Here is a 24,203-nt window from a genome sequence, read left to right as displayed (position 1 = left end):
GAATTTCTTCACAATGATATGATGAAAATAATTCCCTCGTTCATTTATATATTGGGTATATGAATTTCTTCACAATGAACACTCACTGATTTAGCAACTTACCTCATCATAATTTATAGTCGTTGAGCCATTCCACTCAATTTTTATTCTTTTCGAGTTACCATAAGATTTATAGTCAGTTCATCAATTCAAGATCTTCTTCTCTCTGGTATGGACAACTCGGAAGACAAGGTTGTCGCCGTCATTATGGTCGGCGGTCCAACAAAAGGTGCTCAACCTTTTCTGGGTTTCTTATTCATTTATATATTTCATAGTTCTTTTTTGGTTTTAGAAAATTAAGTGGAAATTGTTTTTGGATTGCCTGATTTATTTTATTTTGTGGGTATATATGCTTATTTGTTGCTAAAGATGCCATGGTGAAGATATTAGAGTTGGATTTGAAGGTAATTTTTTTTCAGGGCTTATAGAATTGGATTAAATGTGTTTTTGTGATTGCCAACCGATTTGTTGTGAATACTCAGAGTCAGAGATCTCTACTTATTGTTGCTGAAGATGTAGAAAGTGAAGCACTAGCTACTCTCATCATAAACAAGCTCCGTGTTGGAATCAAGGTGAGTTTTAACTTTTTATTTGATGAACTATTTATTTTAGGCTGCTTATGATATTGACATACATTTTATGTTGGGTTAATTGGTTGGTCAAGGTCTGCGCCATTAAAGCTCCTAGTTTTGGAGAAAGAAGGAAGGCCAATTTACGAGATCTTGCCATTCTTACTGGAGGGGAGGTGCATCACTCTTTAATTCTATTTTCTCTTAAAGCAGGGAATTAATAGGTGATAAAAGAACAACTAAAATATTTATAAACTACAGGTAATAACTGAGGAGCTCGGTATGAATCTTGAAAAAGTGGGACCAGAAGTGCTCGGCACATGTAAATAGGTGAGATAAAATAACAACAAACTTGTTTCTTACTTGCTAACTGTAATTAAAATTTTAGTCTGGCTTCTTTTACTTTTTCCTCTTGCCTGTTCGCTGTTTGTTTGATGGATGAGTTCCATGGTCTGCCGTTGTAGATTACAGTATCAAAGGATGACAATGTCATTCTTGATGGTGCTGGTGACAAGAAAGTAATTGAAGAAATATGTGAACAGGTCTATATAACTTTCTTTGTGCAATGTCTTTTTGTTTTACCATATTATTTAAAATGTTGGTTTTTGTTAACTGATGTAAATCATGAATTGTGTAGCTGAGGTCATCGATTGAGTCGAGCACTTCAGATTACGATAGCGAAAAATTACAAGAGCGGCTTGCAAAGCTTTCTGGTGGTGTTGCTGTCTTAAAGGTTGACTTTATTTCTAAATAAAGTTGTCTTATCATGAGAATGGATTGTAATAAGTTTGTTGTTGAGGTTTTACTCATGTTGAAACTTTTTATGATATTATTCTTTAAAGCAAAGAGTGATAGTGGTGGATATGGTGATAAAAAAATAATAATAAAAAATAAAAAAAAAACAAAGAATTTCAAAATTTACTTTAATTAGGTAATAAGTATTACTTTGAATGATAATTGTAACAATAATTATTCTCGCCAAAAAAATCAAGTGATAGTATATTTTATAAAATTGGAATTAATGAATTTTTCGAAATATATATAAACATAATTGTCATTAATGCTTATCATAATCTTTAATGTAAATTTAAATATTCAATTAAAAAAATTGGTCAAAAGTATATATTTAAGAATGATGTTTAATTTTTTTTATAAAAAAAAATTAATGTATGAATTAATATTAATCGGAAGATTCACACAATTTAATGTAATTAATGTTGAAATTAGTTATACCTTTAATTCGTTTCTTTCAAATTTCGTATTTGTTATAGTATATATGCATTTATTTTATGTAATGTCTAAGAAGTAAAATGCAAATTTATTGCCTAAATTGTCAATGGTTATATTTAATTAATACAAACAATATATATTCATAATACCAAACAACTAATGCATATTCTTTCAACAAAATTTTCTCTAGATTTATTACACAATATCATTAACAAATCAACTATTCAAAGTGCGAATTATTTTCGAGAATAATTATTGTTGACCAAGTATAATTTTTTTTTCTTTCAACAATAATTATTGTTGTAAAAAAAATTATAATAAAAATTTATCATTTCATGGTTAATTATTGTTACAAATAAGAGTATAATTTTTACCACAATAACATTAATCTAAAATCAAATAAATAACATTTCCAATTCATTTCATGGTTCATATCCAATGATTTTAGACATATTCTTTTTAATCCAATTATTAATTGAATGTTTAATTTTTACAACCGATTATAAGATTATATTGAATTTTTATACATATCATTCGTCAATCGACTAATCTCATTTAGATCTTCAAAAATTAGATCAAATCCAATTTTTTGCGGTCAATTTTAATTTTTGTATTGATTTTACACACCCCTACTCATCGATTTTTTTTCTTTCATTCCCTTCACAATTTCTTTCTCATTAACATTTTTTAATCACTCATATTTTCTTTTAACTCTACCAAACATAGGGTAAGACATTTTATTATATTGTTGCATGTATATAAAAATTCGTAAAAAAAAAAATCAGAAACATTTTCGTCAATTCAGTAAAATTGAACATTAGCAATAATCCAAGATATTAATAAAATGTAAAGAATTAATAGACATCATTGAAATAAAGTACTTTTATCCTTATTATTATTTTTTAATTTTTTAAATGTTGGGATAGTTTTGCTAAAAAGAGTGAGCATGATAATATATATTAACCTGATTAATGTTGCTTTTTTATGATTTTAAACAAGATTCTTCCCTTCTTTTTTTGTCACATTTACTTTTAAACTAAGTCAATGGCAAAAGTGATGAGTTACATATATAATGCTTATTTATAATGCAAATTTCCTATTTAATGTTTAGATAAGATTTTTTTAATTCATTAATTTAATAATTATTTGACCGACATGTCATCAGGTCACTTTTCTAAAAATTTGAAAAAATCACAATTTATTTTTGGAAATTTTAATTAAAAACAATAAATATAGACCATTGATTTTAATCCAATGGTTAATATCAAAGTAACCATCTATGGGTAGTAACCATTAAGAATAGACCCATATATATATATATAAGAAAGAACCAAAAGTACCAAAAATATCCCATTCTGATTTGTGCCCAATGTCTTCGTGCCCTGTCTTTGGAGAAAGTGACAAACATTAATTCATCACATATTTTTACTATAAGGTTAGAGAATATATTTAATATATATCATGCTTTTTTTATTTTTTTTAATTTTTAAAATATTACAAAATATATACTCATGTCACAAAAAATATATTATCCAAATTAATAAGTGTGTATGAGACTTACAAAATTTTTCCAATCAGTATATCATAAGCATTTGTGTGTGATTGTAAAAGCCGAGATCATTGCACTGTATGACAATTTTAGCCTTTTTCAGGGACATTGCCCTATGTGGCAATTTTTAGCCTTTTTCTCAAAGAGTACCCAAATTAGATGCTTTCACACTACACTGAAGGTAGCCTTTATCAGTGGTAGAGTATCTTCTACATAATTTTTGTTACACAGTTCCAACTTACTCAAAGATCACAATTACACAACAATGCAGGTAGCTCTATTCTAAAATGGAGCCTGAAAATACCTTTTAAGAATTAAATGCTCATACATTATAAACACAGATTGATTTGGAAGAATGTTAATTGGAGGGACTATTTATTTTGATTTTTTTTATTTAAAAAAATATGCATGATATATATTAACTATAAACTCTAAGATGAAGTAAAAATAAATTTTGTCATAATGATTGAAACTTTCTCTTTGGACAAGAACAAGAAGATATCACGCAACATTTTCAACAACAGGGATATGGCACAACACAAACAATATTTAATTAGTACACACCCCCAAGAATTTCCCGAGGGAATCAAACCTGATTGTATCAAGGACTTTTGTAAAAATATCTGTAATTTGTTTTTCAGTCTCAATATATTCTAAGACCAAAGTTTTATTTTCAACAAGTTCCTTGATAAAATGTTGACGAATGCCAATGTGTTTAGTGCGAGAGTGTTTAATAGGATATTTTGAGATATTAATTGCACTAGTATTATCACAAAAAATAGTCAAGGTGTTAAGATCAAACCCATATTCTGTCATCATTTGTTTCATCCATAATAATTGGGTACAACAGCTTCCTGCAGCTATGTATTTAGCCTCAGCAGTTGACAAGGAGATTGAATTTTGTTGCTGTGCCAAGAAACCAGATAGTTTCCTAGGCAGAAGCATCCACCACTTGTACTTTTTTTGTCATCTGCATTGCTTGCCCAATTAGCATCACTAAAACAAACAAGGTTAGAGTTTGTTTCCTTTGGTACCAAATTCCATACTCCCGAGTACCATTCACATATTGAATGATTCTCTTTATAGCCGTCACATGAGATTCCATAGGATTCCCTTGATACCGAGCACATACCCCAACACTATAGCTAATGTCAGGACGACTAGTTGTGAGATATAGAAGACTTCCAATTATGCTTCTGTACAGTGTTGGATCTACCTTTACACCATTTTCATCCTTGGTCAGTTTGATCGTGGTTTCCATTGGTGTTTTGGCATGTTTAACAAACTCCATCCCAGATTTCTTGATCAAATTTTTGGCATACTTACTTTGAGAGATGAAGGTTCCTTCTTCTGTCTATTTGACTTGCAATCCTATGAAGTAATTTAACTCCCCTACCATGCTCATCTCAAACTCATCTTTCATTTGCTTGACAAATTCCTGCACTTTTGTGTTAGAAGTGGAGCCGAAAACAATATCATCGACATAAATTTGAGCAATAATAATGTCAGAATCAACATTTCTAATGAACAAGGTTTTATCAACTCCACCTCTCCTATAATCGTTTAAAACAAGAAATTGAGTTGACCTTTCATACCAGGGTCTGAAAGCTTGTTTCAAACCATACAGAGCCTTTTTGAATTGAAAAACATGATCTGAAAAATGTGGATCTTCGAAACTCCTTGGTTGTTCAACAAATGCCTCTTCATTTAATATACCATTCAAAAACGCAGATTTGACATCCATTTGGTATAGTTTAAAACCAACAATGCAAGCCACATCTAGCAATAGCCTAATAGACTCAAGTCTAGTAGCATGGGCAAAGGTTTCATCAAAGTCTACCCATTCTACTTGCGTGTAGCCTTGTGCCACCAACCTAGCCTTATTTCTAATTATTGTACCAATTTCATCAGTTTTATTTTTAAAAATCCATTTAGTGCCAATAACGTTGGTGTAATTAGGCCTAGGAACAAGAGTCCAGACATCATTTCAAGAAAATTGTTCCAACTCTTCTTGCATTTATTTAATCCAAGATTCATCACACAAAGCCTCTTTCACTTTTTTAGGTTCAAAAGATGAAGTAAAACACACAAATTGAACAAGATTCACATACCTTCTTCTTGTGACCATATTATCCTCAATGTTACCAAGAATGAGGTCAGTAGGGTGATTCTTTTTAACTCTAGTAGAAGGTTCTCTCTGAATTGAATCAGTGATAATTTCTAGACCCTTCTTCACTATTTGTCCAGAGGTTGTTGCAATAGGTTCGGGTCCTGTTATGACTATTTCTGAAACTGTGGTCACAGAATCACTTCCAAGTACATTAGATGGTTTTCGTTGAGTGTTTTCATTGATTAACCTGTCAATTTCTTCTTCACTAGAATATTCAGAAAAATCTTTCAAATCATCAATAACAACATTTGAAGATTCCATCACAGTTTGAGTTCTCATGTTATAAACACGGTAAGCTCTACTATTAATGGAGTAGCCAAGAAAAACACCCACATCACTTTTGGCATCAAATTTTCCAACATTTTCTTGATCCCTAAGGATGTAACACACACAGCCAAACACATGAAAATAACTTACGTAGGCTTTTTACCTTTCCAAATTTCATATGGAGTTTTGCTAGTACCTAATCGTAAGAAAACACGGATGATTATGTAACAAGCAGTGTTAATGCCTCACCCCACAGTCTTTTTGAAAGTTTTTGGCTATTCAACATTACCCTAACCATTTCTTGAAGAGTTCGATTTTTTCTTTCAACAACTCCATTTTGTTCAGGAGTTGTAGGTGCTGATAACTCATGAGAAATACCTAGTGATTTACAAAATTCATCATAAACAATATTCTCAAATTCTTTACCATGATCACTTTTAATTCTTACAATCTTACCTATATTGCAATCCTTTTAAACTCTTAATTTCATGCAAAGAGTTTTAAAGGCATCAAAAGTATCTGATTTTTCTCTCAAGAAATCAACCCAAGTAAAGCGAGAAAAATCATCAATACAAAAAAAATGTACCTTTTTCCATTAATACTTTCAACTTGAATCCATAAAATCCATATGCAAAAGTTCAAGAGCTTTTGAAGTATTAATTCCTGTCACCCTTTTGTGAGAATTCTTCAATTGTTTCCCTAACTGGCAGGGTTCACATTTACCTGTAGATTCTTTACTCAATTTGGGTAACCCACAAACTAATCCTGCACTTGCAATCTTTTTCAAACTTTTGAAATATATATGTCCCAATCTTTCGTGCCATAAATCTGTTGTATTACCTATGGCCGAATGACATGTGAGTGTTGGTGAGAGTGTATAACAATTATCAATGGATCTATATCCTTTCAAAACACTCATACCCTTTTGATCAACAACATTGAAATCATCACGAGAAAAAATTACTGTGAAGCCTTGGTCACGTATTTGACTTATGATAATCAGATTAGCCTTAAGTCCCTCTACAATAAAAACATTTCTCAATTTCGGTAACCCATCAAGATTTATAGTACCTTTTCCAATAATATTTCTTGCCATACCATCACCAAAAGTTACAGCACCACATTTCAAAGATTTGAAATAGTGAGTATACTTATATCACCTGTCATGTGTCTAGAGCATCCACTATCAAAATACCAAGAATTAGATGCACGAGTTTTACGACAAGTAAATACAGCATGTCAATTTATTTATTTTTCTCTATTCAAACCTTTTTGGATGGTTTTTTCACAATCTGTTTTGTTTTACTATAACAATTGAGATAATTATTTTTGAAAAAAATCATCATAGTAAAACATCTAGGTCGGATGTGCCCTTTTACTCCACAAAAATGACAAATGGGAATAAAGTGCCCACTTTTATTGCTTTTGAGAAACTTGGTCCGTGTAACAGCTGTTGAAACAGACTGTACTTTTGTAGCATCTCCTAATGGAGATGTTCCTGCAAAAATGTTAGTGGTTGAGCCAGAAACAATTCCAGATTTTACAAAAATGGTTTTGCCTTTTGATTTGGACCCAGCAGATCCCAATCCAGAAAAATTACCTACTTTTTGACCTGCAACAATTACATCATCCAAAATCCTAGAATTTGGATTAAGCATTTTTATACCTTTAGCCACGTGATTAATTTCATTTGATAATCGCTTAATTTCGCAATCTTTAGCAATAACTTTATTCTCAAGATCATTTTCAAGTTCATCATTCCTTTTTTGTAAAGATTTGTTATTGCTTGCCATTAAGCGATTATCAGAACATACTTTTAACCACTGATCATACAAGTCTTTGTACGATTCTTTGAAAGAATCCTCATCCAGATCGGATTCACTGGATTCACATTCATAATTTTCTTCTTGAACTGTGTTGTTCAGACAAACAAACCTTTTTTTTAACCTGCAAATTTAAAGTTAATCCAGAAACAACAGAAGTTAAGGCAAGGTTTGAGTTATCTTCTTCATCACTACTTTTAGGTTCCTGATCACTCCAAGTAGCTGCCATTACCTTTTTATTCGTCTTCAGTGTATTGACACATTCATATTGAATATGACCAAATCCTTAACATTCCCTGCATTGCACCTCTTTTATTGTTATTATCAAAATGTTTAAAGAAGTGGTTACCTTTGGAAGATTTGAATGTAGGTTTCTTGTTCCCAAATTTTTTAATGTACTTTTGAAAATTTTTGGTCAACAAGGCCATCTCATCTTCACCATAATTTTCATCTGAGTCTTTCTCCATTGATGATTTGAGAGCAACTGATTTTTCTTTGAGAGCATTCAATTTTTCCCTTTGACGGATTTGTTGATTTAGTTCAAAAGTTCGTAGTGAACCCATCAACTCCTCTACTTTCATTGTGTTAAGATTTTTTGCCTCCTCAATAGCCGTAAGCTTAGTTTGAAACCCGTCAAGAAGAACTCTAACAATTTTTCGAACTAACACACTATTTTCCAATTTTTCACCCAAGGAAAAATATTCATTAGCAATATCAGATAATCTTTCATAGAATTCGGTAAAAGACTCAGTTTCAGTCATTCTATGATTTTCAAATCTTGTAGTTAACATTACAAGCCTAGAGCGCTTGACAGCAGCAGTTCCTTCAAATTGAGTTTGAAGAATTTGTCAAGCCTCTTTGGCGGACTCACATGAAGAAATTAATTTTATATATCCTTCACCAACACCATTAAAGATAGCATGCAAGACTTTGTTATTATAACTAGACAATTTATCTTCAGCATCAGTCCAGTTGATTTCAGATTTTACCTTTGTGAGATCATCAGATTCAGTAGGTGGTGTCCAACCAGTTAAGATTGATCTCCATGCCTTTTCATCCAATGATTTGATGAAAGCTTTCATTCTAACTTTCCAATAAGGATAGTTAGAGTCATTCAACAAGGGAGGACGTGTTATTGAACCACCTTCTGCAGAGAAAGACATTTCACAAGGCACAAAACAAACGAAAAAAATACAAGATCGTACTAAGAGTTTAGTGACCCGCTCTGATACTAATTGAAATTTCGTATTTTAATATTACCAAGTGATTTAAAATAAACAACTTAATTAAATGCGGAATACTGGTTAAGTCATTTAGACAAATTTCAGTTTTGTTAACACTACTTATGCAACTATTTAAACAGAAGCAGAAAAATAGGTAAAAATTCAACACACGAGAATTTTTACGCGGTTCAAAAATCCTTTCGGATAACCTATATCCATGGGGCCACGCCCAGAGAATAAACTAATTAGTAAAGAAATAATGTGTACAAAAGCATTAACTTAACCAATGTAAGACTCCCTCTTAAACTATTACTGCAATCTTGTTGTACTTTTCTCTATGAATCTAGTTTTGATGAAACGTTGATTCTCTTGAAATCCCTTCAAAGAATAGCGAGTGCTCACTTCCTCCTGAAGTGAGACTTAGATAGAATCCTCTCCCAAACATCCTTATGAACACATGCACAATAGACACTACCTGTTTATAAGGGACTAGATATATATCCACAAGTACACTCAATACTCTTACAAAGATTAAGATGAACAAACTTAATCTCTACAAATAAAACACTCTTCAAAATAACATAATGTTTAAAATTTTCCAAATGGAAGAGATGAATTTTCCAAGGGCCTTGGCAATGTATTTATAGGAAAAGAAATCGCCAAGGCCAACTTTCTCTGAGATCTTTGTAATCAATTTGCAAATTCCTTTGATTTAGGAAATCAGCCAGCCAGATGAATTCCGTGTCAACAGAAAAGGAACTGATAAGTCAGCAACGCCATCAGAATTATCTGGCAAAACGAACATGGTCATTTCTTTTGGCCATGTTCATTTTCGAAATCTTCTTTATTCTAGAATAAACATAATCCCTGAAAATATCTTCACAAGATAAACCACAATATTTTACCAATAAAGATTGATTGTGATAAATAAGGTAAAAATTGTATTCACACTAAAATAGATTTTCACTTAAAAAACCACTTGAATTATAAGATAATTATTTATAGATATGTTGCTGATTTTTTGCAATTTTAAAATATTTTGTCTAAAAATAAAGTTAATCAATCAGGTTTTACAAATATTTTAATAAAAATCAATACCAAACATATTATTATATAAAAATATGTTATACGAAATAATTTAATATAATACTATACAATACAATAAAATGTAATAGAGGGTACCAATCAAACCAAATAAGTAATTAAAAATAGAATAAATTTATTCTTATATTAGATGTTTATTCTAATAATAAATTTTCGTCTGTATGTTGTTTAATGATGAACATAACTTAATTATAGATTTCAATTATTCTAGAATTAAGGTGTACTTACTAAAACTAAAATTTTATGAATAGAATTAAAAGATCTAAATAATATATTTTATACAATTTAATTAAAGATATATATGTCATATTTTTTAAAAAAAACACCCTTATATACAACATTTATCTATGAATATGTTGGTTGTAACCTGTTAAAATACATAAAGCTATAAATTATGAATTACTACAAAATAATCTTCTACACAATAAGTTCATACGATATGTCGTTTCTCAAAACTGACAAGAAATAAAAATAAAAACACATCGTTTGTATTCAAATAGCCACTACACTCGTGATAGAATGGAATCTATTGAATACAAAAAAGAATAATAAACAATATTCTAATAATAAAGAACAGCTGGCCTCGAGTATGATTCCCATGGAATTATCCTTCAAAATGTTGGAGGTATCTTGTTTTGACTGGTTTATTTTATATTTATATTTATACGTATTAAAGAAATGTAATTGATTTGGTATGTTGTATTTTATATAATTTAATTTCTATTATCGTATTATTCTCTGTCTTTATACACAAAACTAATATGAAAATAGCTTATAATGCGAAAGCTTCAACAACTTTTTTATGTCAAAAAGTGCGAGATTATGACCCTTATAATAGTCATATTACTATATATTTCCTCAAAGAGCTAACCACTTCCATGCTACATATAAATATTTTATATAAATGTACAATATGACTTTATTAAATCCTCTTTTTCATTTTTAAAAAATCTCTAATTTGTCTAATATTAAAATGTGTACCAGTTGGACCGTAATTTATTGTCACATGTTTTTTTTTCTAACAAGTTAGTTATTGTTTAAGTTTTCAGTAGAAAAAAAAGTTATTGTTAAACTTGGTAAATAGTTGAACTTGACTCGTAAAAAAATAGTTTATTTCATTGCATGTGTATGAAATTTCTAAAAAGTAAAAGCCCTACCATGGAAAGTTTAGGTAGTTTTCCTCTTCAATTTTTAAGTTTAATAGCAAAACCCCAATCCGCGGTTTTTTTTTAAGAAAAATAAAATCTTACAAGTGTTTTTATCATAAATTTAATATTTTTACTATTTGTTGATACAACAATTCTGCCTTTCTATAATTGGAGGTATGAGCCGACAATAACTGGTTTCCGATCTTGTTCCGATGATGAAGATCGCCTTTGCAGTCGTTGATCCGTCGGGGGTACCTGCAAGAAAGATACTCCAATGCCTAAGTCAGAAATTTTTTCTCGATGTATTGTTTGAATAAGAATCTAATATTTATAGGACAAAAATGAGAAGTGGTTAGTTGGTTCAACTGATCCTTGATTGGTGGGAGAAAAATAACTGAATTTCCCCCAAAATGTGATGATTTTAAATTAAATACGCGGAGGTCAGAGGCGCAGACCGCTTCTGACCCATAGCTTCTGTCTTCGGGGCTTCTGTAGATCAAAACGCTCCGTTTTGATCATACTGCAAATGAGGAAAGGACTTTGGGCCGAATATCTTAGGCCCAACAGATGCCCCCCGGTCCAAGCTTCGAACGGATGAGGCACGCTTATTCACTCGAACCTTGGGCCGACTCTTCAATACTAAGGATTTCGCCTAAAGCCGTCATTCCCCATAGATCGAGGCGGTCCGCAGGTACACGATCGTATAATCCCTTGACATTCCCCACTTGAAATTTAATGCAAACACAGTTACCGAGTGAAGCACTCGATTAAGGAATTTCATTTCCCATTTAACTGGTTTAATTCAAATAATTCATATTTCAAATTTCTCAAACTTTACTTTAGCTTTTTAGGGAAGAACTCGGAGGAAAGAAACCCTAAAGTTAATCACCTTTCTATTCTTACAGCAAACATCTCAATTTTCTCAATCATGTCTCCTTGTTCATCTCCAGAACCTATGGATCGCAATGGATACAAGATTGCGTACGAACGCATACGCAAGTCATTCGACATTCCAGATAATGTTACGGTTTGGATGCTCTCGGACACTGAATTACGGGAATGGCGATTTAAGGATGTAGTCATGCCCAGTGAGATTGTTATGAGTCCGAGACACATTGAGTGGCTTCGTTTCCCTCTCCCTGCTCTGTTGGTGCACATAATTTCAAACTCTGGAGCTTACACTTCTCAATTTCTTTCGAACGCTATCCAATCCATAGTTGGCGCTCAGATGATAGAAACTCTCAGGAATGTCGACATCCAATCGGATGACATCTACGCATGCTTCACTAAGTCGATTAACAAGGCTATAGAGGGTAAACCCTGGAAGACTTTCTATCTTTCTCCCAAAAAGGATCGAACGATCTTTACTGATTTCGACAGATCCCACTGAAATTGGGATAAGTACTTCTTCGCCATTGGAGGAGCGTGGTATCCTGAATTTCTGCCTCAAGAAAATTTTCCTTTGGCCAGGGTGTTCATAAAAGGTGAGCTATGTTTTTATCTTGTTCTTTTCTGCTTTTCGTGTGGGTAAATAATGTCTGGATGATTGTCCGCCAATCTGACTCTGTGTGTCGCTGTTTTATTTCTCCGTATTAGATTTCTCGTGGCCTCAGGTTAGCATGAGTTCTGAGCGACAGAGCCTGCTGACAGAGAAGGGGCTTTTGCACAAGTCCAAGGAAAATGCCATTAACATCAGAGGTGTGATGGACCCCTACTGTATGCAAATCATGACCCGGCTCTGCTTCATGAATCAAACCGATCCTGGGGCCATGCGGGTCAGGTCGTAGAAGGGCGACATGTCCTTAGGCAAAATTGTAGATACGTGTGCGAAGCAGCTAGGAGCATTTTTGAAGAAGTCTCCCCCTGCTTCTTCAACTCTCTCGCTATCGAGGACCGAGTATGAAAGGGCGTGCTCTGAGACCTTTGCCGTGTGTGCCAAGCACCAAGGGATCCCTGAAAATAAAAGGAGAGAAGGCTCTGGCCCAACTATTGCCGTAGAATCGTCTCCTGACAAGTCTGCTTTGGCACGCAGATCTTCTCGTATACATGGGTGATCCTCTACACCTTCTGACGCTCTTCAGATCCAACCTCTCCAACAGGTGCCTCTACCAAAGGATGCCTTAGGGAAGAGGAAGGCGTGAGAGGAGTCCTCTGATGAAGACTCGGACGATGGGAAGTGTATTTTGTCCAAGCTTCAGATCCCAAGGGGACCTGCTTCTGCTACTAGAGGTTCTCCTCTAGCGATCCCCAAGATTACTCCAGGGAAGTTACCAACCGGGCAGGCTCTATCGTTGTGCAAGAAGCCTCAAGGGTCTGCCCCCGTTGGCTCTTTCCCTACATCATCTTCTTCTTCGCTTGCAGTTGGATCCTCCTTGGAGGCAGGTCCACAAGGAGCTGCACATGCTACGGCTGTATCTTCTACATTGGCCAACCCGTCAGAGGCGGCGACTGTAGATGGTGTGCAAGGTGATCCACCAGTCAAGGCGAAGTCTCCCAGCGCCTGTGTAAAGTCATCAGAGGCGTTACCCTCTGCTTCTGCTTTGGCTGGGGGCTCTGATGTTGGTCGTAAGCATGGATCAGAGGGGAGACGTCCTACTTCTGCCTCCCGTAAGAACCGAATTTTGGAGGATGCTTTCGGAGGTGGTTTTGAATCCGTGAACAATCCTTCTCAGGCAGTTGACATAGGTCTATCCGTCACTTCTGAGACTCTCCCTGTATGTCAAAAATTGGGGACTACCTAAGTCACAGGTGATCACATTTTAAGTGTTGACGTTTTCGCAACATTAACTACGGCTTCTGACTCCCACCCAAGAGAGGTCATCATTGCATCCCCGAAGGGTACAAGTAATTTTGAGTCTCCTAGTGCTTTTCTGGAGCAAGTAACGTCCTCTGTAGTGCAGATGCCAGTGTATCTACCGAGTGACTTGGGAGAAGACGTTGGATATGGGTTACTTGTACGTCCTACCATGCCATATCTCTCTGGAGTGGGAACAATCACGTTAACATCTGACAGTGTTATGGTGTCAACGCTAGCAGAAGGTAGGGAGCCAGTTGCCCCCGTTGCTTCTGTTGCTGCGTTAGGAGGGAGAGAAGAAAATGACAGAGTAGGAGATGTGCCCGAATATGGACCTTCTGCGTCTACAGAGGTGATGGAGGAGATGCTACGCATAAGTAGACCTCATCTTCCTGCAGAAGCTATTGGGTCACTGAGTGGGCAAGGGGACTTGCTGCAGCAAGTGTCAAACCTATATGGATGGTAAGTTGGTTGAAAACTAGCATGGTTTGTTACTTTAGAATAGAGTGAGTATCGTGTGATACGTTTCTTGTGTGATTGGTGATAAGTGTAATTAATGTTTTGCAGAGCTACATATGTGCTTCTGCAGCGAGATGAGAGTATGCAGCAGCTGTGCAGAACAGCTCTAAGCTGGCAGAGCAGGCGGTTAAGCTGGAAGAGGAGCGGGCAGGGAGAAAGATGGCCGAAGAAAACCAAAATGTGCTTGTGGAGGCCATCAAGAAGTTAGAAACGCAGCTGGCAGAGGCTAAAGAGAAGGTTGCCGCTGCAGAGGAGAAGGTAGTAGGTACTGTTGGACTCGAGGTGGAACGAAACAATCTGAAAGCTGACCTGTTGGCAATAACCAATAAATGGATGGAGAAGAGCCAAGTTTGCATTCATCACGAAGCCCGGATGGAGAAGCTCGATAGCATGATAAATGACTTGCTGGAGGATGTAGTGTCGTTGCAGACAGATAAAGAGATTTTGGAGAAAGAAAAGAGCTGCAATGGAAGTCGGAGATGCTGGAAATGGGCGTTGCAGATGCCAGAAAGCAGAAGCTGGAGGTGGAACTCCAGTTAGAGAAGAGGTTGAAGGAAAAAGAGGAGGTTGTCATAAAAACCGAGAGACAATTGAAGGAGATGGCTGAGGTATGTGTTCTTATTGTATTCATTAGTTTATTGGCAAGATGGTGGATTAATATGTTGCATGTGTTGATGACATGATGGATTTATTTTGCAGAAGGCAGAAGAGGCGGCAGTGGAAGCCACGAGGCAACGCATCCGAGATCGTGAGATCACCGAACGGAAGTTCGTGAGGATGGCTGAGGTGGACCCTGCGAAATACCTAGATCCGGCACTGCGTAATAAGAAGCAGACCCCAGAGGAGAAATGGGCTAAACTTGAGATGTACTGTAAGAGCATCGACGCGAAAGTGGGAGATTACAACGTCGATGAGTATCTGAATGAGCTCGGGGATCTGCAGATCACCTACCCAGCACATCATCTTGAGAAACTGAAGCTATAAGGCGACGCTTTAGGATCGATTTACAATGCCAGTGCGGAAGCAGTGGCAGAAGGTGATGTGGCTGAGGCTTCTGAACAGATGGTGACAGAGCCTGCTCTAGTTGCAGAGGTCAGACCGGCTTGCGAAAGAGGTGCCATAGAATGAACGACACATTCTCTCTTCTTTTTTGTTTTGTTGTTTTTTTATTGATGCTTGTATATGCATTCTTTGGTCTTTTTGGCCGTTAATGTGTAGACAATTGTAGATGTAATTGTACAAATTATCAATACAACTTGAGTTTTGTTCACGTTGGTTGTCTGGTGTGTTAGTGGATGTGTTCTTCTCTATACTATACTTAATTGAGGGTATTGCAGCAGGTGAGAGTCAGATGGTGTATTTGGATAAGAGGCTTCATAGACCCTTTAGGCCATTGCGTGTGAGATACAGTAAAAGCCTGTACAAATGGCGGGAAAGAATGCCCAGTTAAGTGTTGTGTAAACGATTTAGCTTAGTGTTGTGGTGTTTGGTTGGTGCTGATGATATTGCTGTTGCAGGTGAACATCGTGAGTGGATGAAGGTGCCTTTTTTGAGGCGGATTTTCGATAACCCACAGTGGTTATACTCAACTTGGGCATTGGAGGAATTAATAAGAAGTGGTATTCCGCATTACATATCCTGTGAGTGCTATGGATTAAGCCATTCAAAGCTAGAGAGTGTGAAGGTAGAGTATATGCGTCGTATTGAATGGGATTAGATATTACCAAGAGAACACTTGTATATAGTATATAAAGCAATATGTTAGGTATAACTGGAATCGTTGTGAATGTAATATAATTTATAAATAACAACTTCTGATTAATTGCTAGTTTTGATTATCTGTGGGTTTCTGATTACATGATCTACAAATTGTACATCATTTTCGTGCGTGTATCATTCAGAGAGTCGAGTGCGTAGGTATGCATGTGCTTAACATCAGTCGAACCAGATTGTAGTAATGAGAGTCTTGTACTTTGTAAAGGCCTCCTTATTGTTTCGCGTTAAACTTACTTACGTTTAGAGAGATGTGTTGGTATCTTATTGGAACGCAATCGGCCCCTTAGGTGTATGGAAAGACATGGTTGATGCTTTACCATTTGCCAGAGGGGGCGGTGCAGTTTAGCTCGAACGTAGAAGGCAGCATGTGAGGCTGGGCATCGAGGTAGAGCTGAGAAAGATAGAACCATGAAGCAGACCTCTTTCCAGTGCACCCATACCGAGGAGTATGTGTGAAGGCTTGCTAGGGTAGGCTTTTATTCCGACAGAGGCACCCGTTGTACAAGATGTGGGTGTGACTACGGGAAAAGTTCCTCCCAGCCTTGGATTGCCAAACCAGTTAGTGTATACTGGTGTCGAACCCAAGGTGTGGCAGCTGATGGTTCTGTTGCAGTAGTCAGGGCAGAGTAAACTGCAGGGGGGAGCTCTTCTTATCAAGGTAAGAGGATAGGGTAGGTGATGTAGTGTACCCTGGGTGGACAGCCAAATCTGCATAGTCAGTGCAGATTAGACTGTGAAATGGCTGGCCTTAGATCCCCGTAAGCTTAGTCAAGTCAGATTAGAATGCTTGCGGGCATAATACCGAGTGTAATGGCAGAGGCAACAAGACTGTGTATGTAGATTGTGTGTAGTGGCCTTGATGCCACGATCTACTGAGGTTCAGCCCTGTGCCGGTCGGGTTTGTGTGTGAAGCGAGATGTTGTATCTTACCATGCATTATTTTTCATTTGCTGGTAAACATCCTCTTTGTTCTAAAGAAACCCTTAGGTGTGGAAAATGGCTGTATTGGGATCAAAGGTTTATGTTGTATTGTGGTAGGATGTTTAAACAGATGGTAAATTGATAACCACAAATGTTCAAATAGCCACTTATTTATAGCCAGAGTGGTAGGTGGTTTTAAGTGCACGTGAATAATGTTGCTTCTCATATGGGTAGGTAAGAATATATTAAAATATACGTTTGATAGCATCTTTCGAGTGAAGTGACAGTTGTCACATGATTTTCATCGGTATGTTGTTATAGTAAGGAATCCTTGTGCAAAATTGTGTCAGCAAAAACTGAGCGTGTAAGATATACTCAAAATAATGTGAAAAAGGAAAGTTGTTGCATTACTTTTGAATTACACAATACAACTATTAACAATAATATTGTTTCAAAAACATTGAATTCCAAGTACGAGGTACAATTTTGAATTACACAATACAACTATTAACAATAATATTGTTTCAAAAACATTGAATTCCAAGTACGAGGTACAATTTTCCCACTACGTGCATTTTTAAGAGTATAAGACCCTTTGCCTAATACTTCTATGATTTCAAAAGGCCCTTCCCAGTTTGGTTCTAGCTTCTTTTTGTTGCCAGAGACCTTGCGCAGAACCCAATCGCCCTTCTGAAACGTACGTGAGTGGACTCTTTTGTTGTAGTAGCGTTCTGCACCCTTTTGATAATTTTCCCGTCTTAATTGTGCTATTGTTCGCACCTCTTCCAGAAGGTCAAGGTTGTGCGTCAATTGAATGTTTTTTGTGGTCTGATCAGAAGCGATCTCTGTTCAAAGTGTAGGTAGACCCACCTCTGTCGGGATGATAGCTTCTGTTCCATATACCATTGCGTAGGGAGATTTGCCCGTAGAGGACCTTTTTGTTGTCCTATAGGCCCATAGCACCTTCGGTAGTTCTTCTGCCCATGCTCCTTTTTTGTCTTCCAAGTTTTTCTTGATGTTGGCAAAAATGACTTTGTTGGAAGCTTCTGCTTGTCCATTGCCTTGTGGGTAGGTGACAGAGGCAAAACTCAGTTTTATCTTGTATGTGTCACACAACTCCTGTACTCTGGCGTTTTGGAATGGGGTTTCATTGTCAACGACTATCTCCCATGGTATCCCAAACTGATAGATGATTTGCTTCCATACGAAGTTTGTAGTGTCTGTTTTGCTGACCGTGACGTATGGTTCTGCCCCAACCCACTTGGTGAAGTAATCGGTGGCTACCAAAGCATACGTTTTTCCTCCAGCAGCTTTAGGCAGTTCACCTACCATGTCCATACCCCACTTTGCAAAAGGCCAAGGTGCAATGATTGAGTGTAAAATTTGAGCGGGTTGATGGATGGTGGGTGCAAATCGCTGGCATTTGTCACATTTTTTGGCATAGTCACGTGCTTCTGTCATCATATATGGCCAGTAGTACCCTGCTGTAAGTGCTTTGTGTGCCAAACGTTGACCCCTAATGTGATTTTCACATTCTCCTTCATGTATCTCTTCTAACAACTTTTTAGCTTCTGATGGACGCAAACACCGAAGATAGGGGCCATCAAACGATTTACGGTATAGCGTTCCACGGATTATGGAATAGCGTTGTGCTCGAAGGTGCAGAAGCTTTGAGTCTTTCGGATGAGCGGGCAGTTCAAACGTAGAAAAATATCGAATGCTTGGATCCATCCAGCACTCAAGCTCTGATGAGGTTGAGAAAACTTCCAGAACTTTGGGTGATTGGCTCGTGGATATGGTGGATCGCCGCGTGCATTCCCCTACAGAGGTTAATTTGGTGAGGGCATCAACCTTCTGATTTTGTTCCCTCGGTACTTGTACGAGTTCAAATTGATGGAAATGTGACCATAAGTCAGTTACTTTTTGTAATAGGCTAGCCAGATGGGGTGCCTTGGTATCAAAATTTCTGGCCACTTGTTCTATCATGAGCTTTGAATCTCCTTTGACGTTCGAACGTCTAATGCCTATGTCTCGTGCTAGCTCTAAGCCATAAATTAGAGCCTCATATTCAGCTTCGTTATTTGTTGCAAATTGTTCTAAATGAATGGCTTCCTCAATTTTTAACCCGAAGGGAGCTTCTAATATGACACCGATACCGGCTTCTTGTGAATTGGATGCCCCGTCTGTATGTCCATACCCACTCGGCTTCTGATTCCTGTAGTTCAGGCAAGGTATCTGGGGTAAAGGATTGTATTTCGACCAGGAAGTTAGCAAGTACTTGACCTTTTTTTGCTTTTCGTGGCGAGAACCGTATATCATACGTCCTGAGTTCAATTGCCCACTTGGATAATCTACCAGAGAGATCGGGTTTATTCAACACTTGCTTCAATGGATAATCCGTATATACAATGATGGTGTGGCTTTCAAAATATTGTCGTAGCTTCTTCTTCGCTGTGATGAGTGCGAGTGCCAATTTTTCCATCATGCTGTAGCGGGTTTCAACGTTTAGTAGCATCTTGCTGCAGTAGAACACTGGCCTCTGTCGACTAGCATCTTCTCGAAAGAGCACAGAACTCACGGCAAAGTGTGAGACAGATAGGTACATTAATAGATCTTCGTTGGCAATGGGAGAACTCAGTATAGGAGGAGAGTTAAGACAAGCCTTCAACTCTTCTAGCGCTTTGTTTTGTTCTGTTCCCCATGTGGTGTTGGTGGATTTCTTTATGCATTGCAGGAAGGGCTGGCAACGATCGGACATGCGTGATATGAACCGGCTTAATGCTACAATTTTTCCTGTTAGAGCCTAGATGTCCCGAATGGTTCTAGGTTCTTTGACCTCTGAGAGTGATGCAATCTGGGTTGGGTTGGCCTCCATGCCCCTCTGACTGATGACATATCCTAAGAACTGTCCAGAGGACACCCCAAAGGCACACTTAGAAGAGTTCAATTTCATTTTATAAGTGTTGAGGATGTCGAAGCATTTGGTTAAATCGTCCACATGGGAAGAACTTTGTTGAGATTTGATGACCATGTCATCGATATATACCTCCATGTTTCTCCCAAGAAATGAGGATAACATCTTGTGCATCAGCCTCTGGTACGTTGCTCCTGCATTCTTTAGCCCGAAGGGCATAACTTTGTAACAGTACAATCCACCTTCTGTTGTGAAAGTTGTATGGATCCGATCTTCTGATTTCATTGGGATCTAATTGTATCCGGAGTAGGCATTGAGGAAGCTCATTCTTTCAAAACCTGCCGTGGAATCTATCATCTGATCAATCTTTGGTAGAGGGTAGCTATCCTTGGGACATGCTTTATTTAGGTTGGTGTAGTCTATGCACACTCTCTTTTTCCCGTTTTTCTTTGGGACCACCACAGGGTTGGCTAGCCAACTGGGACACAGATATTCTTCAATTGCTCCTGTGCTCAGAAGCCGTTGTACCTCTTCTTGGATGACTTGGTTGAATTTAGGAGCGAACCTCCTCTGCCTCTGCTTGAGGGAAGCTATTCAATATATTGAGGTTGTGACTCATGATAGAGGAGTCTATCCCAGGTATGTCGTGTGGAGACCAGGCGAAGGTTCCAACTCTGGTTTTGAGAAAGCGGACTAGGGTTTGTTTTTCTTTTTCAGGAAGTTTGGTACTTACCAGCACTGTTTTAGATGGGTCAGCATCATCTAGACAGACTTCTTCTAGGGCATCGAGGGTGGTCTGGGGTTTTTCTTGATCTTCCTCTAGATTGATGCCTTTGAGGCAGGCTGGTCGTGCTGTAATTGCTATTTGTCAGGATTGTTGTGAGGGGGGGAGGTGCCAGATTTTTTTTTATCTCTTTCAGGGTAAGGAAGCACTTCTTGGCTTGCTTCTGACATCCCTTTATGTCGATGGTATAGTGTCCGTTGGGTGAGTGGCACCGCATCACCTGATGCAAAGTTGAGACTACTCCTTGCATCTGTGGATCCAGCTTCTTCCCATGATGGCGTTGTAGCTTGTGGTGGAGTCTACGGTGAGGAAGTCCATAGGCAAGGTACGATCTGCGGCTGCCACAACTAATCAAACAACGCCATTCAGGTATACCCTCTGACTGTTAAATCCCAAAATGGGTGTAGTTGAGGCCCGAATCTGATTTTCTTCTAGCCCCATCTTCTGGAAGGCTTCCCAGAAAAGAATGTCAACCCCACTGCCTCCATCGACTAAAACTCTTCCCAGCTGGCAATGGTCGACCTGCAGCGAGATGACGAGAGGATCGTCATGGGGCAGGTGCACTCCCTGCAAGTCGTCTTCGGTGAAGGTGATAGCAGAGGCTGATAACATCTGTCCTCCGAAGTGACAAGATTTACTTTGTGGCCTAGTGATCTGTATTGCTTCACCCGTTCCTCCATTCTCTTATGAATTTTGGTTGCATGCTCTTGTTCCTTAGTGAGCTCCACGATCCTGTGTATCATGGGGGCTTGCTTGAAAGGTTCTTGTGAGCTTGTGGTGGCTGTACCCGAGGAGTCTGCTGCTTGTGGTGTTGGGGCAGAAGCAGGGTTGGGTTGTGAGGTACCGGGTCTGCTTGTCTCTTTAATGTACTGGGTTAGTCGTCCACTTCTCATGAGGGCCTGGATCTGATTGTGGAAGAGGTAGTATCAGTTTTTATCTCTTCTGTCAGGAGGAGTGGTAATTTTGTATGGCTCACGCCAGATGGGTCTGTCTTTATTTTCTTCATAAATGACTTCCTGAGGGACGGTGTATTCGAAGGAGGGGTATCGTGGTGACTCTCGATTCTGTCTGGGCCTTTTCCCTTCTTTTGCATGGTCCGTTTGTTGTCTCTTCCTCTTGTCGTCCTTCACAGACGGAGGAGGAGGGTTATTCGTTGGTGGAGCAGAGATAAGCGCAGATTTCTTTTGTGCACGCTCTCGAAATTCCAGGACTCTGAAGACACCCTCAGCGCGGATCTGGGTCTCAACCATGTCATAAGGTGGGGTAATGGTGAGGTTTTCGTGCAAGAATGATCCCACCTGCAAGATTTTGACGAAGAGATTAGCTGCAGTGACTGGGTCGACGTCATGGATCTGATGCACGAGGTCAATGAAACGCTGCAGGTACGACTTTGGATGTTCATTTTCCCCTTGCTCGATCCGATAGAGGTCTGCCATTGTTCTTGGTGCCTCACGGTTTGCACTGTACTGTTGGAGAAAGGTTCGATGGAGGTCACCAAAACCATTGACAGAACCAGGTTTCAATTGCCTAAACCATAGCAGGGCCGGCCCAGAGAAAGTTGTGGAAAAAACTTTGCATTGTATGGCTTTGTTGTTGGCTTCTAGGGCCATCTTCTGCTGGAATTGGAACAGGTGGTTTAATGGGTCTCCCTTTCCATTAAACGCAGGTAGAGGAGGGATTACGAAGTCCTGCGGTTTGGACTCGTTCTGAATCCATTCTGAGAAGGGAGACTTCTCAGTGGTTCTTGATACCAGATCCATGTGCTTGGTAGCGTGAACGGACCTTCCGTCCGAGAACTTCTGCATCATTTCCCGCATCATCTCTTCTTTCCAATTGTCTAAGAACCGGATGGAGGGGGTATGGTCCTCAGCTGGTGAGTCATGCGCGGCCCGTGGTGTGGTCTGTTGGGGCCTGACCTCGGCGGCTGGCTGAGTTTACCTTGTGGGCTCTGTATCAGTTCGTGCATGTGTTTCACAATGTGCCGCTTGCCTCTCCTCGGCCCCATGATGAAGACGGGTTGGGGAGGGCGGTAGGGGACCCTGGGACCCTTCTTTGCTGTGGTGTGTGGTTCTTCGAGGGGAATTGGCGTGGTCGACTGGAACTCTGAGTCTACCAAGGTCGAGATTGCGGATGCCTTGGGTGCTACGCGTAGCTTCGGTGGACTTTCGTAACTCAGCAATCTTAGCTTCGAGCCTGGCCTGAGCTTCAGTCAGCGTTTTAATGGCTTCGTCGGATCTCTGCTGGCTGGCCTCCAGTAGGTGACACATTCTGTCGATTTGGTTGCTTACATCCGCTAGTGGGACAACCTGGGTGACGGGACCCGACACTCCATTGCCCTTTGGTGGCATGGCTCCAAGGTTCGAGAGGGTCTTGGTTGCGAGGAAAGAGTTTGATTTCCTGATTCGATGATGTGGCTAAAAAGGAAACGTCGGTTTCCCACAGACGGCGCCAATTGTTGATACAATAATTCTGCCTTTCTGTAATTGGAGGTATGAGCCGACAATAACTGGTTTCTGATCTTGTTCCGATGATGAAGATCGCCTTCGCAGTCGTTGATCTGTCGGGGGTACCTGCAAGAAAGACTCTCCGATGCCTAAGTCAGAAATTTTTTCTCTATGTATTGTTTGAATAAGAATCTAATATTTATAGGACAAAAATGAGAAGTGGTTAGTTGGTTCAACTGATCCTTGATTAGCAAGGGAAAAATAACTGAATTTCCCCCCAAGATGTGATGATTTAAAATTAAATACGCGGAGGTTAGAGGCGCAGACCGCCTCTGACCCGTAGCTTCTGTCTTCGGGGCTTCTGTAGATCAAAATGCTCCGTTTTGATCATACTGCAAATGAGGAAAGGACTTTGGGCCGAATATCTTGGGCCCAACACTATTATTGTTATTTTGTCACTATACAATACATGTTACCATAAATAAAAATATTAAAAGAAAACATACATTTTTTTTTTGTAATGATTTAATCGAACATTCATCTAAAATTTATTAATGAGTATTGAAGCACCTCACAAAAAGAGTGATGAGTTGTTCGAAGAGTCCAAAAAGATGGAATCCCTTAGTTAGTTAGAGCTGCTATGTAACTGATTTTTGTACAACTCTCCATAATTTGTGGGTTTAGTATGTTAATCAGCTTGAACTGTACACTTTTCAAGTATAAATAGCAAGCTCTCACTCTCTGAATCATTATCAAGTGGACTCATTGGTTTCTTGCTTCTTTCAGTTTTCATTCTCAGATTCTCATTTGGTATCAGATCCATGGCGTCTTCGTCTTCTACCTTAGCTGAGGGTTCCTACTCTGCACCTTCTTATCTTCATGCTGTATTTTAGTCTACACTTAGCTTAGTGATCTCGGTGAAGCTTGAT

The 24,203-nt window shown here is 38.2% G+C and overlaps 1 protein-coding gene and 1 long non-coding RNA gene across 2 annotated transcripts; one reads left to right on the top strand and one right to left on the bottom strand.

Moving 5' to 3' along the window:
- Nucleotides 1-431: 431 nt before the first annotated feature.
- LOC133821595 (uncharacterized) lies at nucleotides 432-938 on the top strand. Its single transcript, XR_009887697.1, has 3 exons — nucleotides 432-611; nucleotides 704-784; nucleotides 870-938. It is a non-coding gene; the product is annotated as an uncharacterized LOC133821595 (long non-coding RNA).
- A 20,818-nt stretch (nucleotides 939-21,756) lies between these two features.
- On the bottom strand, nucleotides 21,757-22,647 carry LOC133825546 (uncharacterized). Its single transcript, XM_062258475.1, has one exon. It carries the CDS (start codon nucleotides 22,645-22,647, stop codon nucleotides 21,757-21,759), a length of 891 nt encoding a protein of 296 aa, XP_062114459.1.
- Between the last annotated feature and the right edge of the window lie 1,556 nt (nucleotides 22,648-24,203).

Source organism: Humulus lupulus, chromosome 3 (assembly GCF_963169125.1).
Source record: "Humulus lupulus chromosome 3, drHumLupu1.1, whole genome shotgun sequence".
Lineage (NCBI taxonomy): Eukaryota > Viridiplantae > Streptophyta > Magnoliopsida > Rosales > Cannabaceae > Humulus > Humulus lupulus.
Note: the sequence above shows the minus strand (reverse complement) of the source record. Positions and strands in the feature narration are given on the sequence as shown.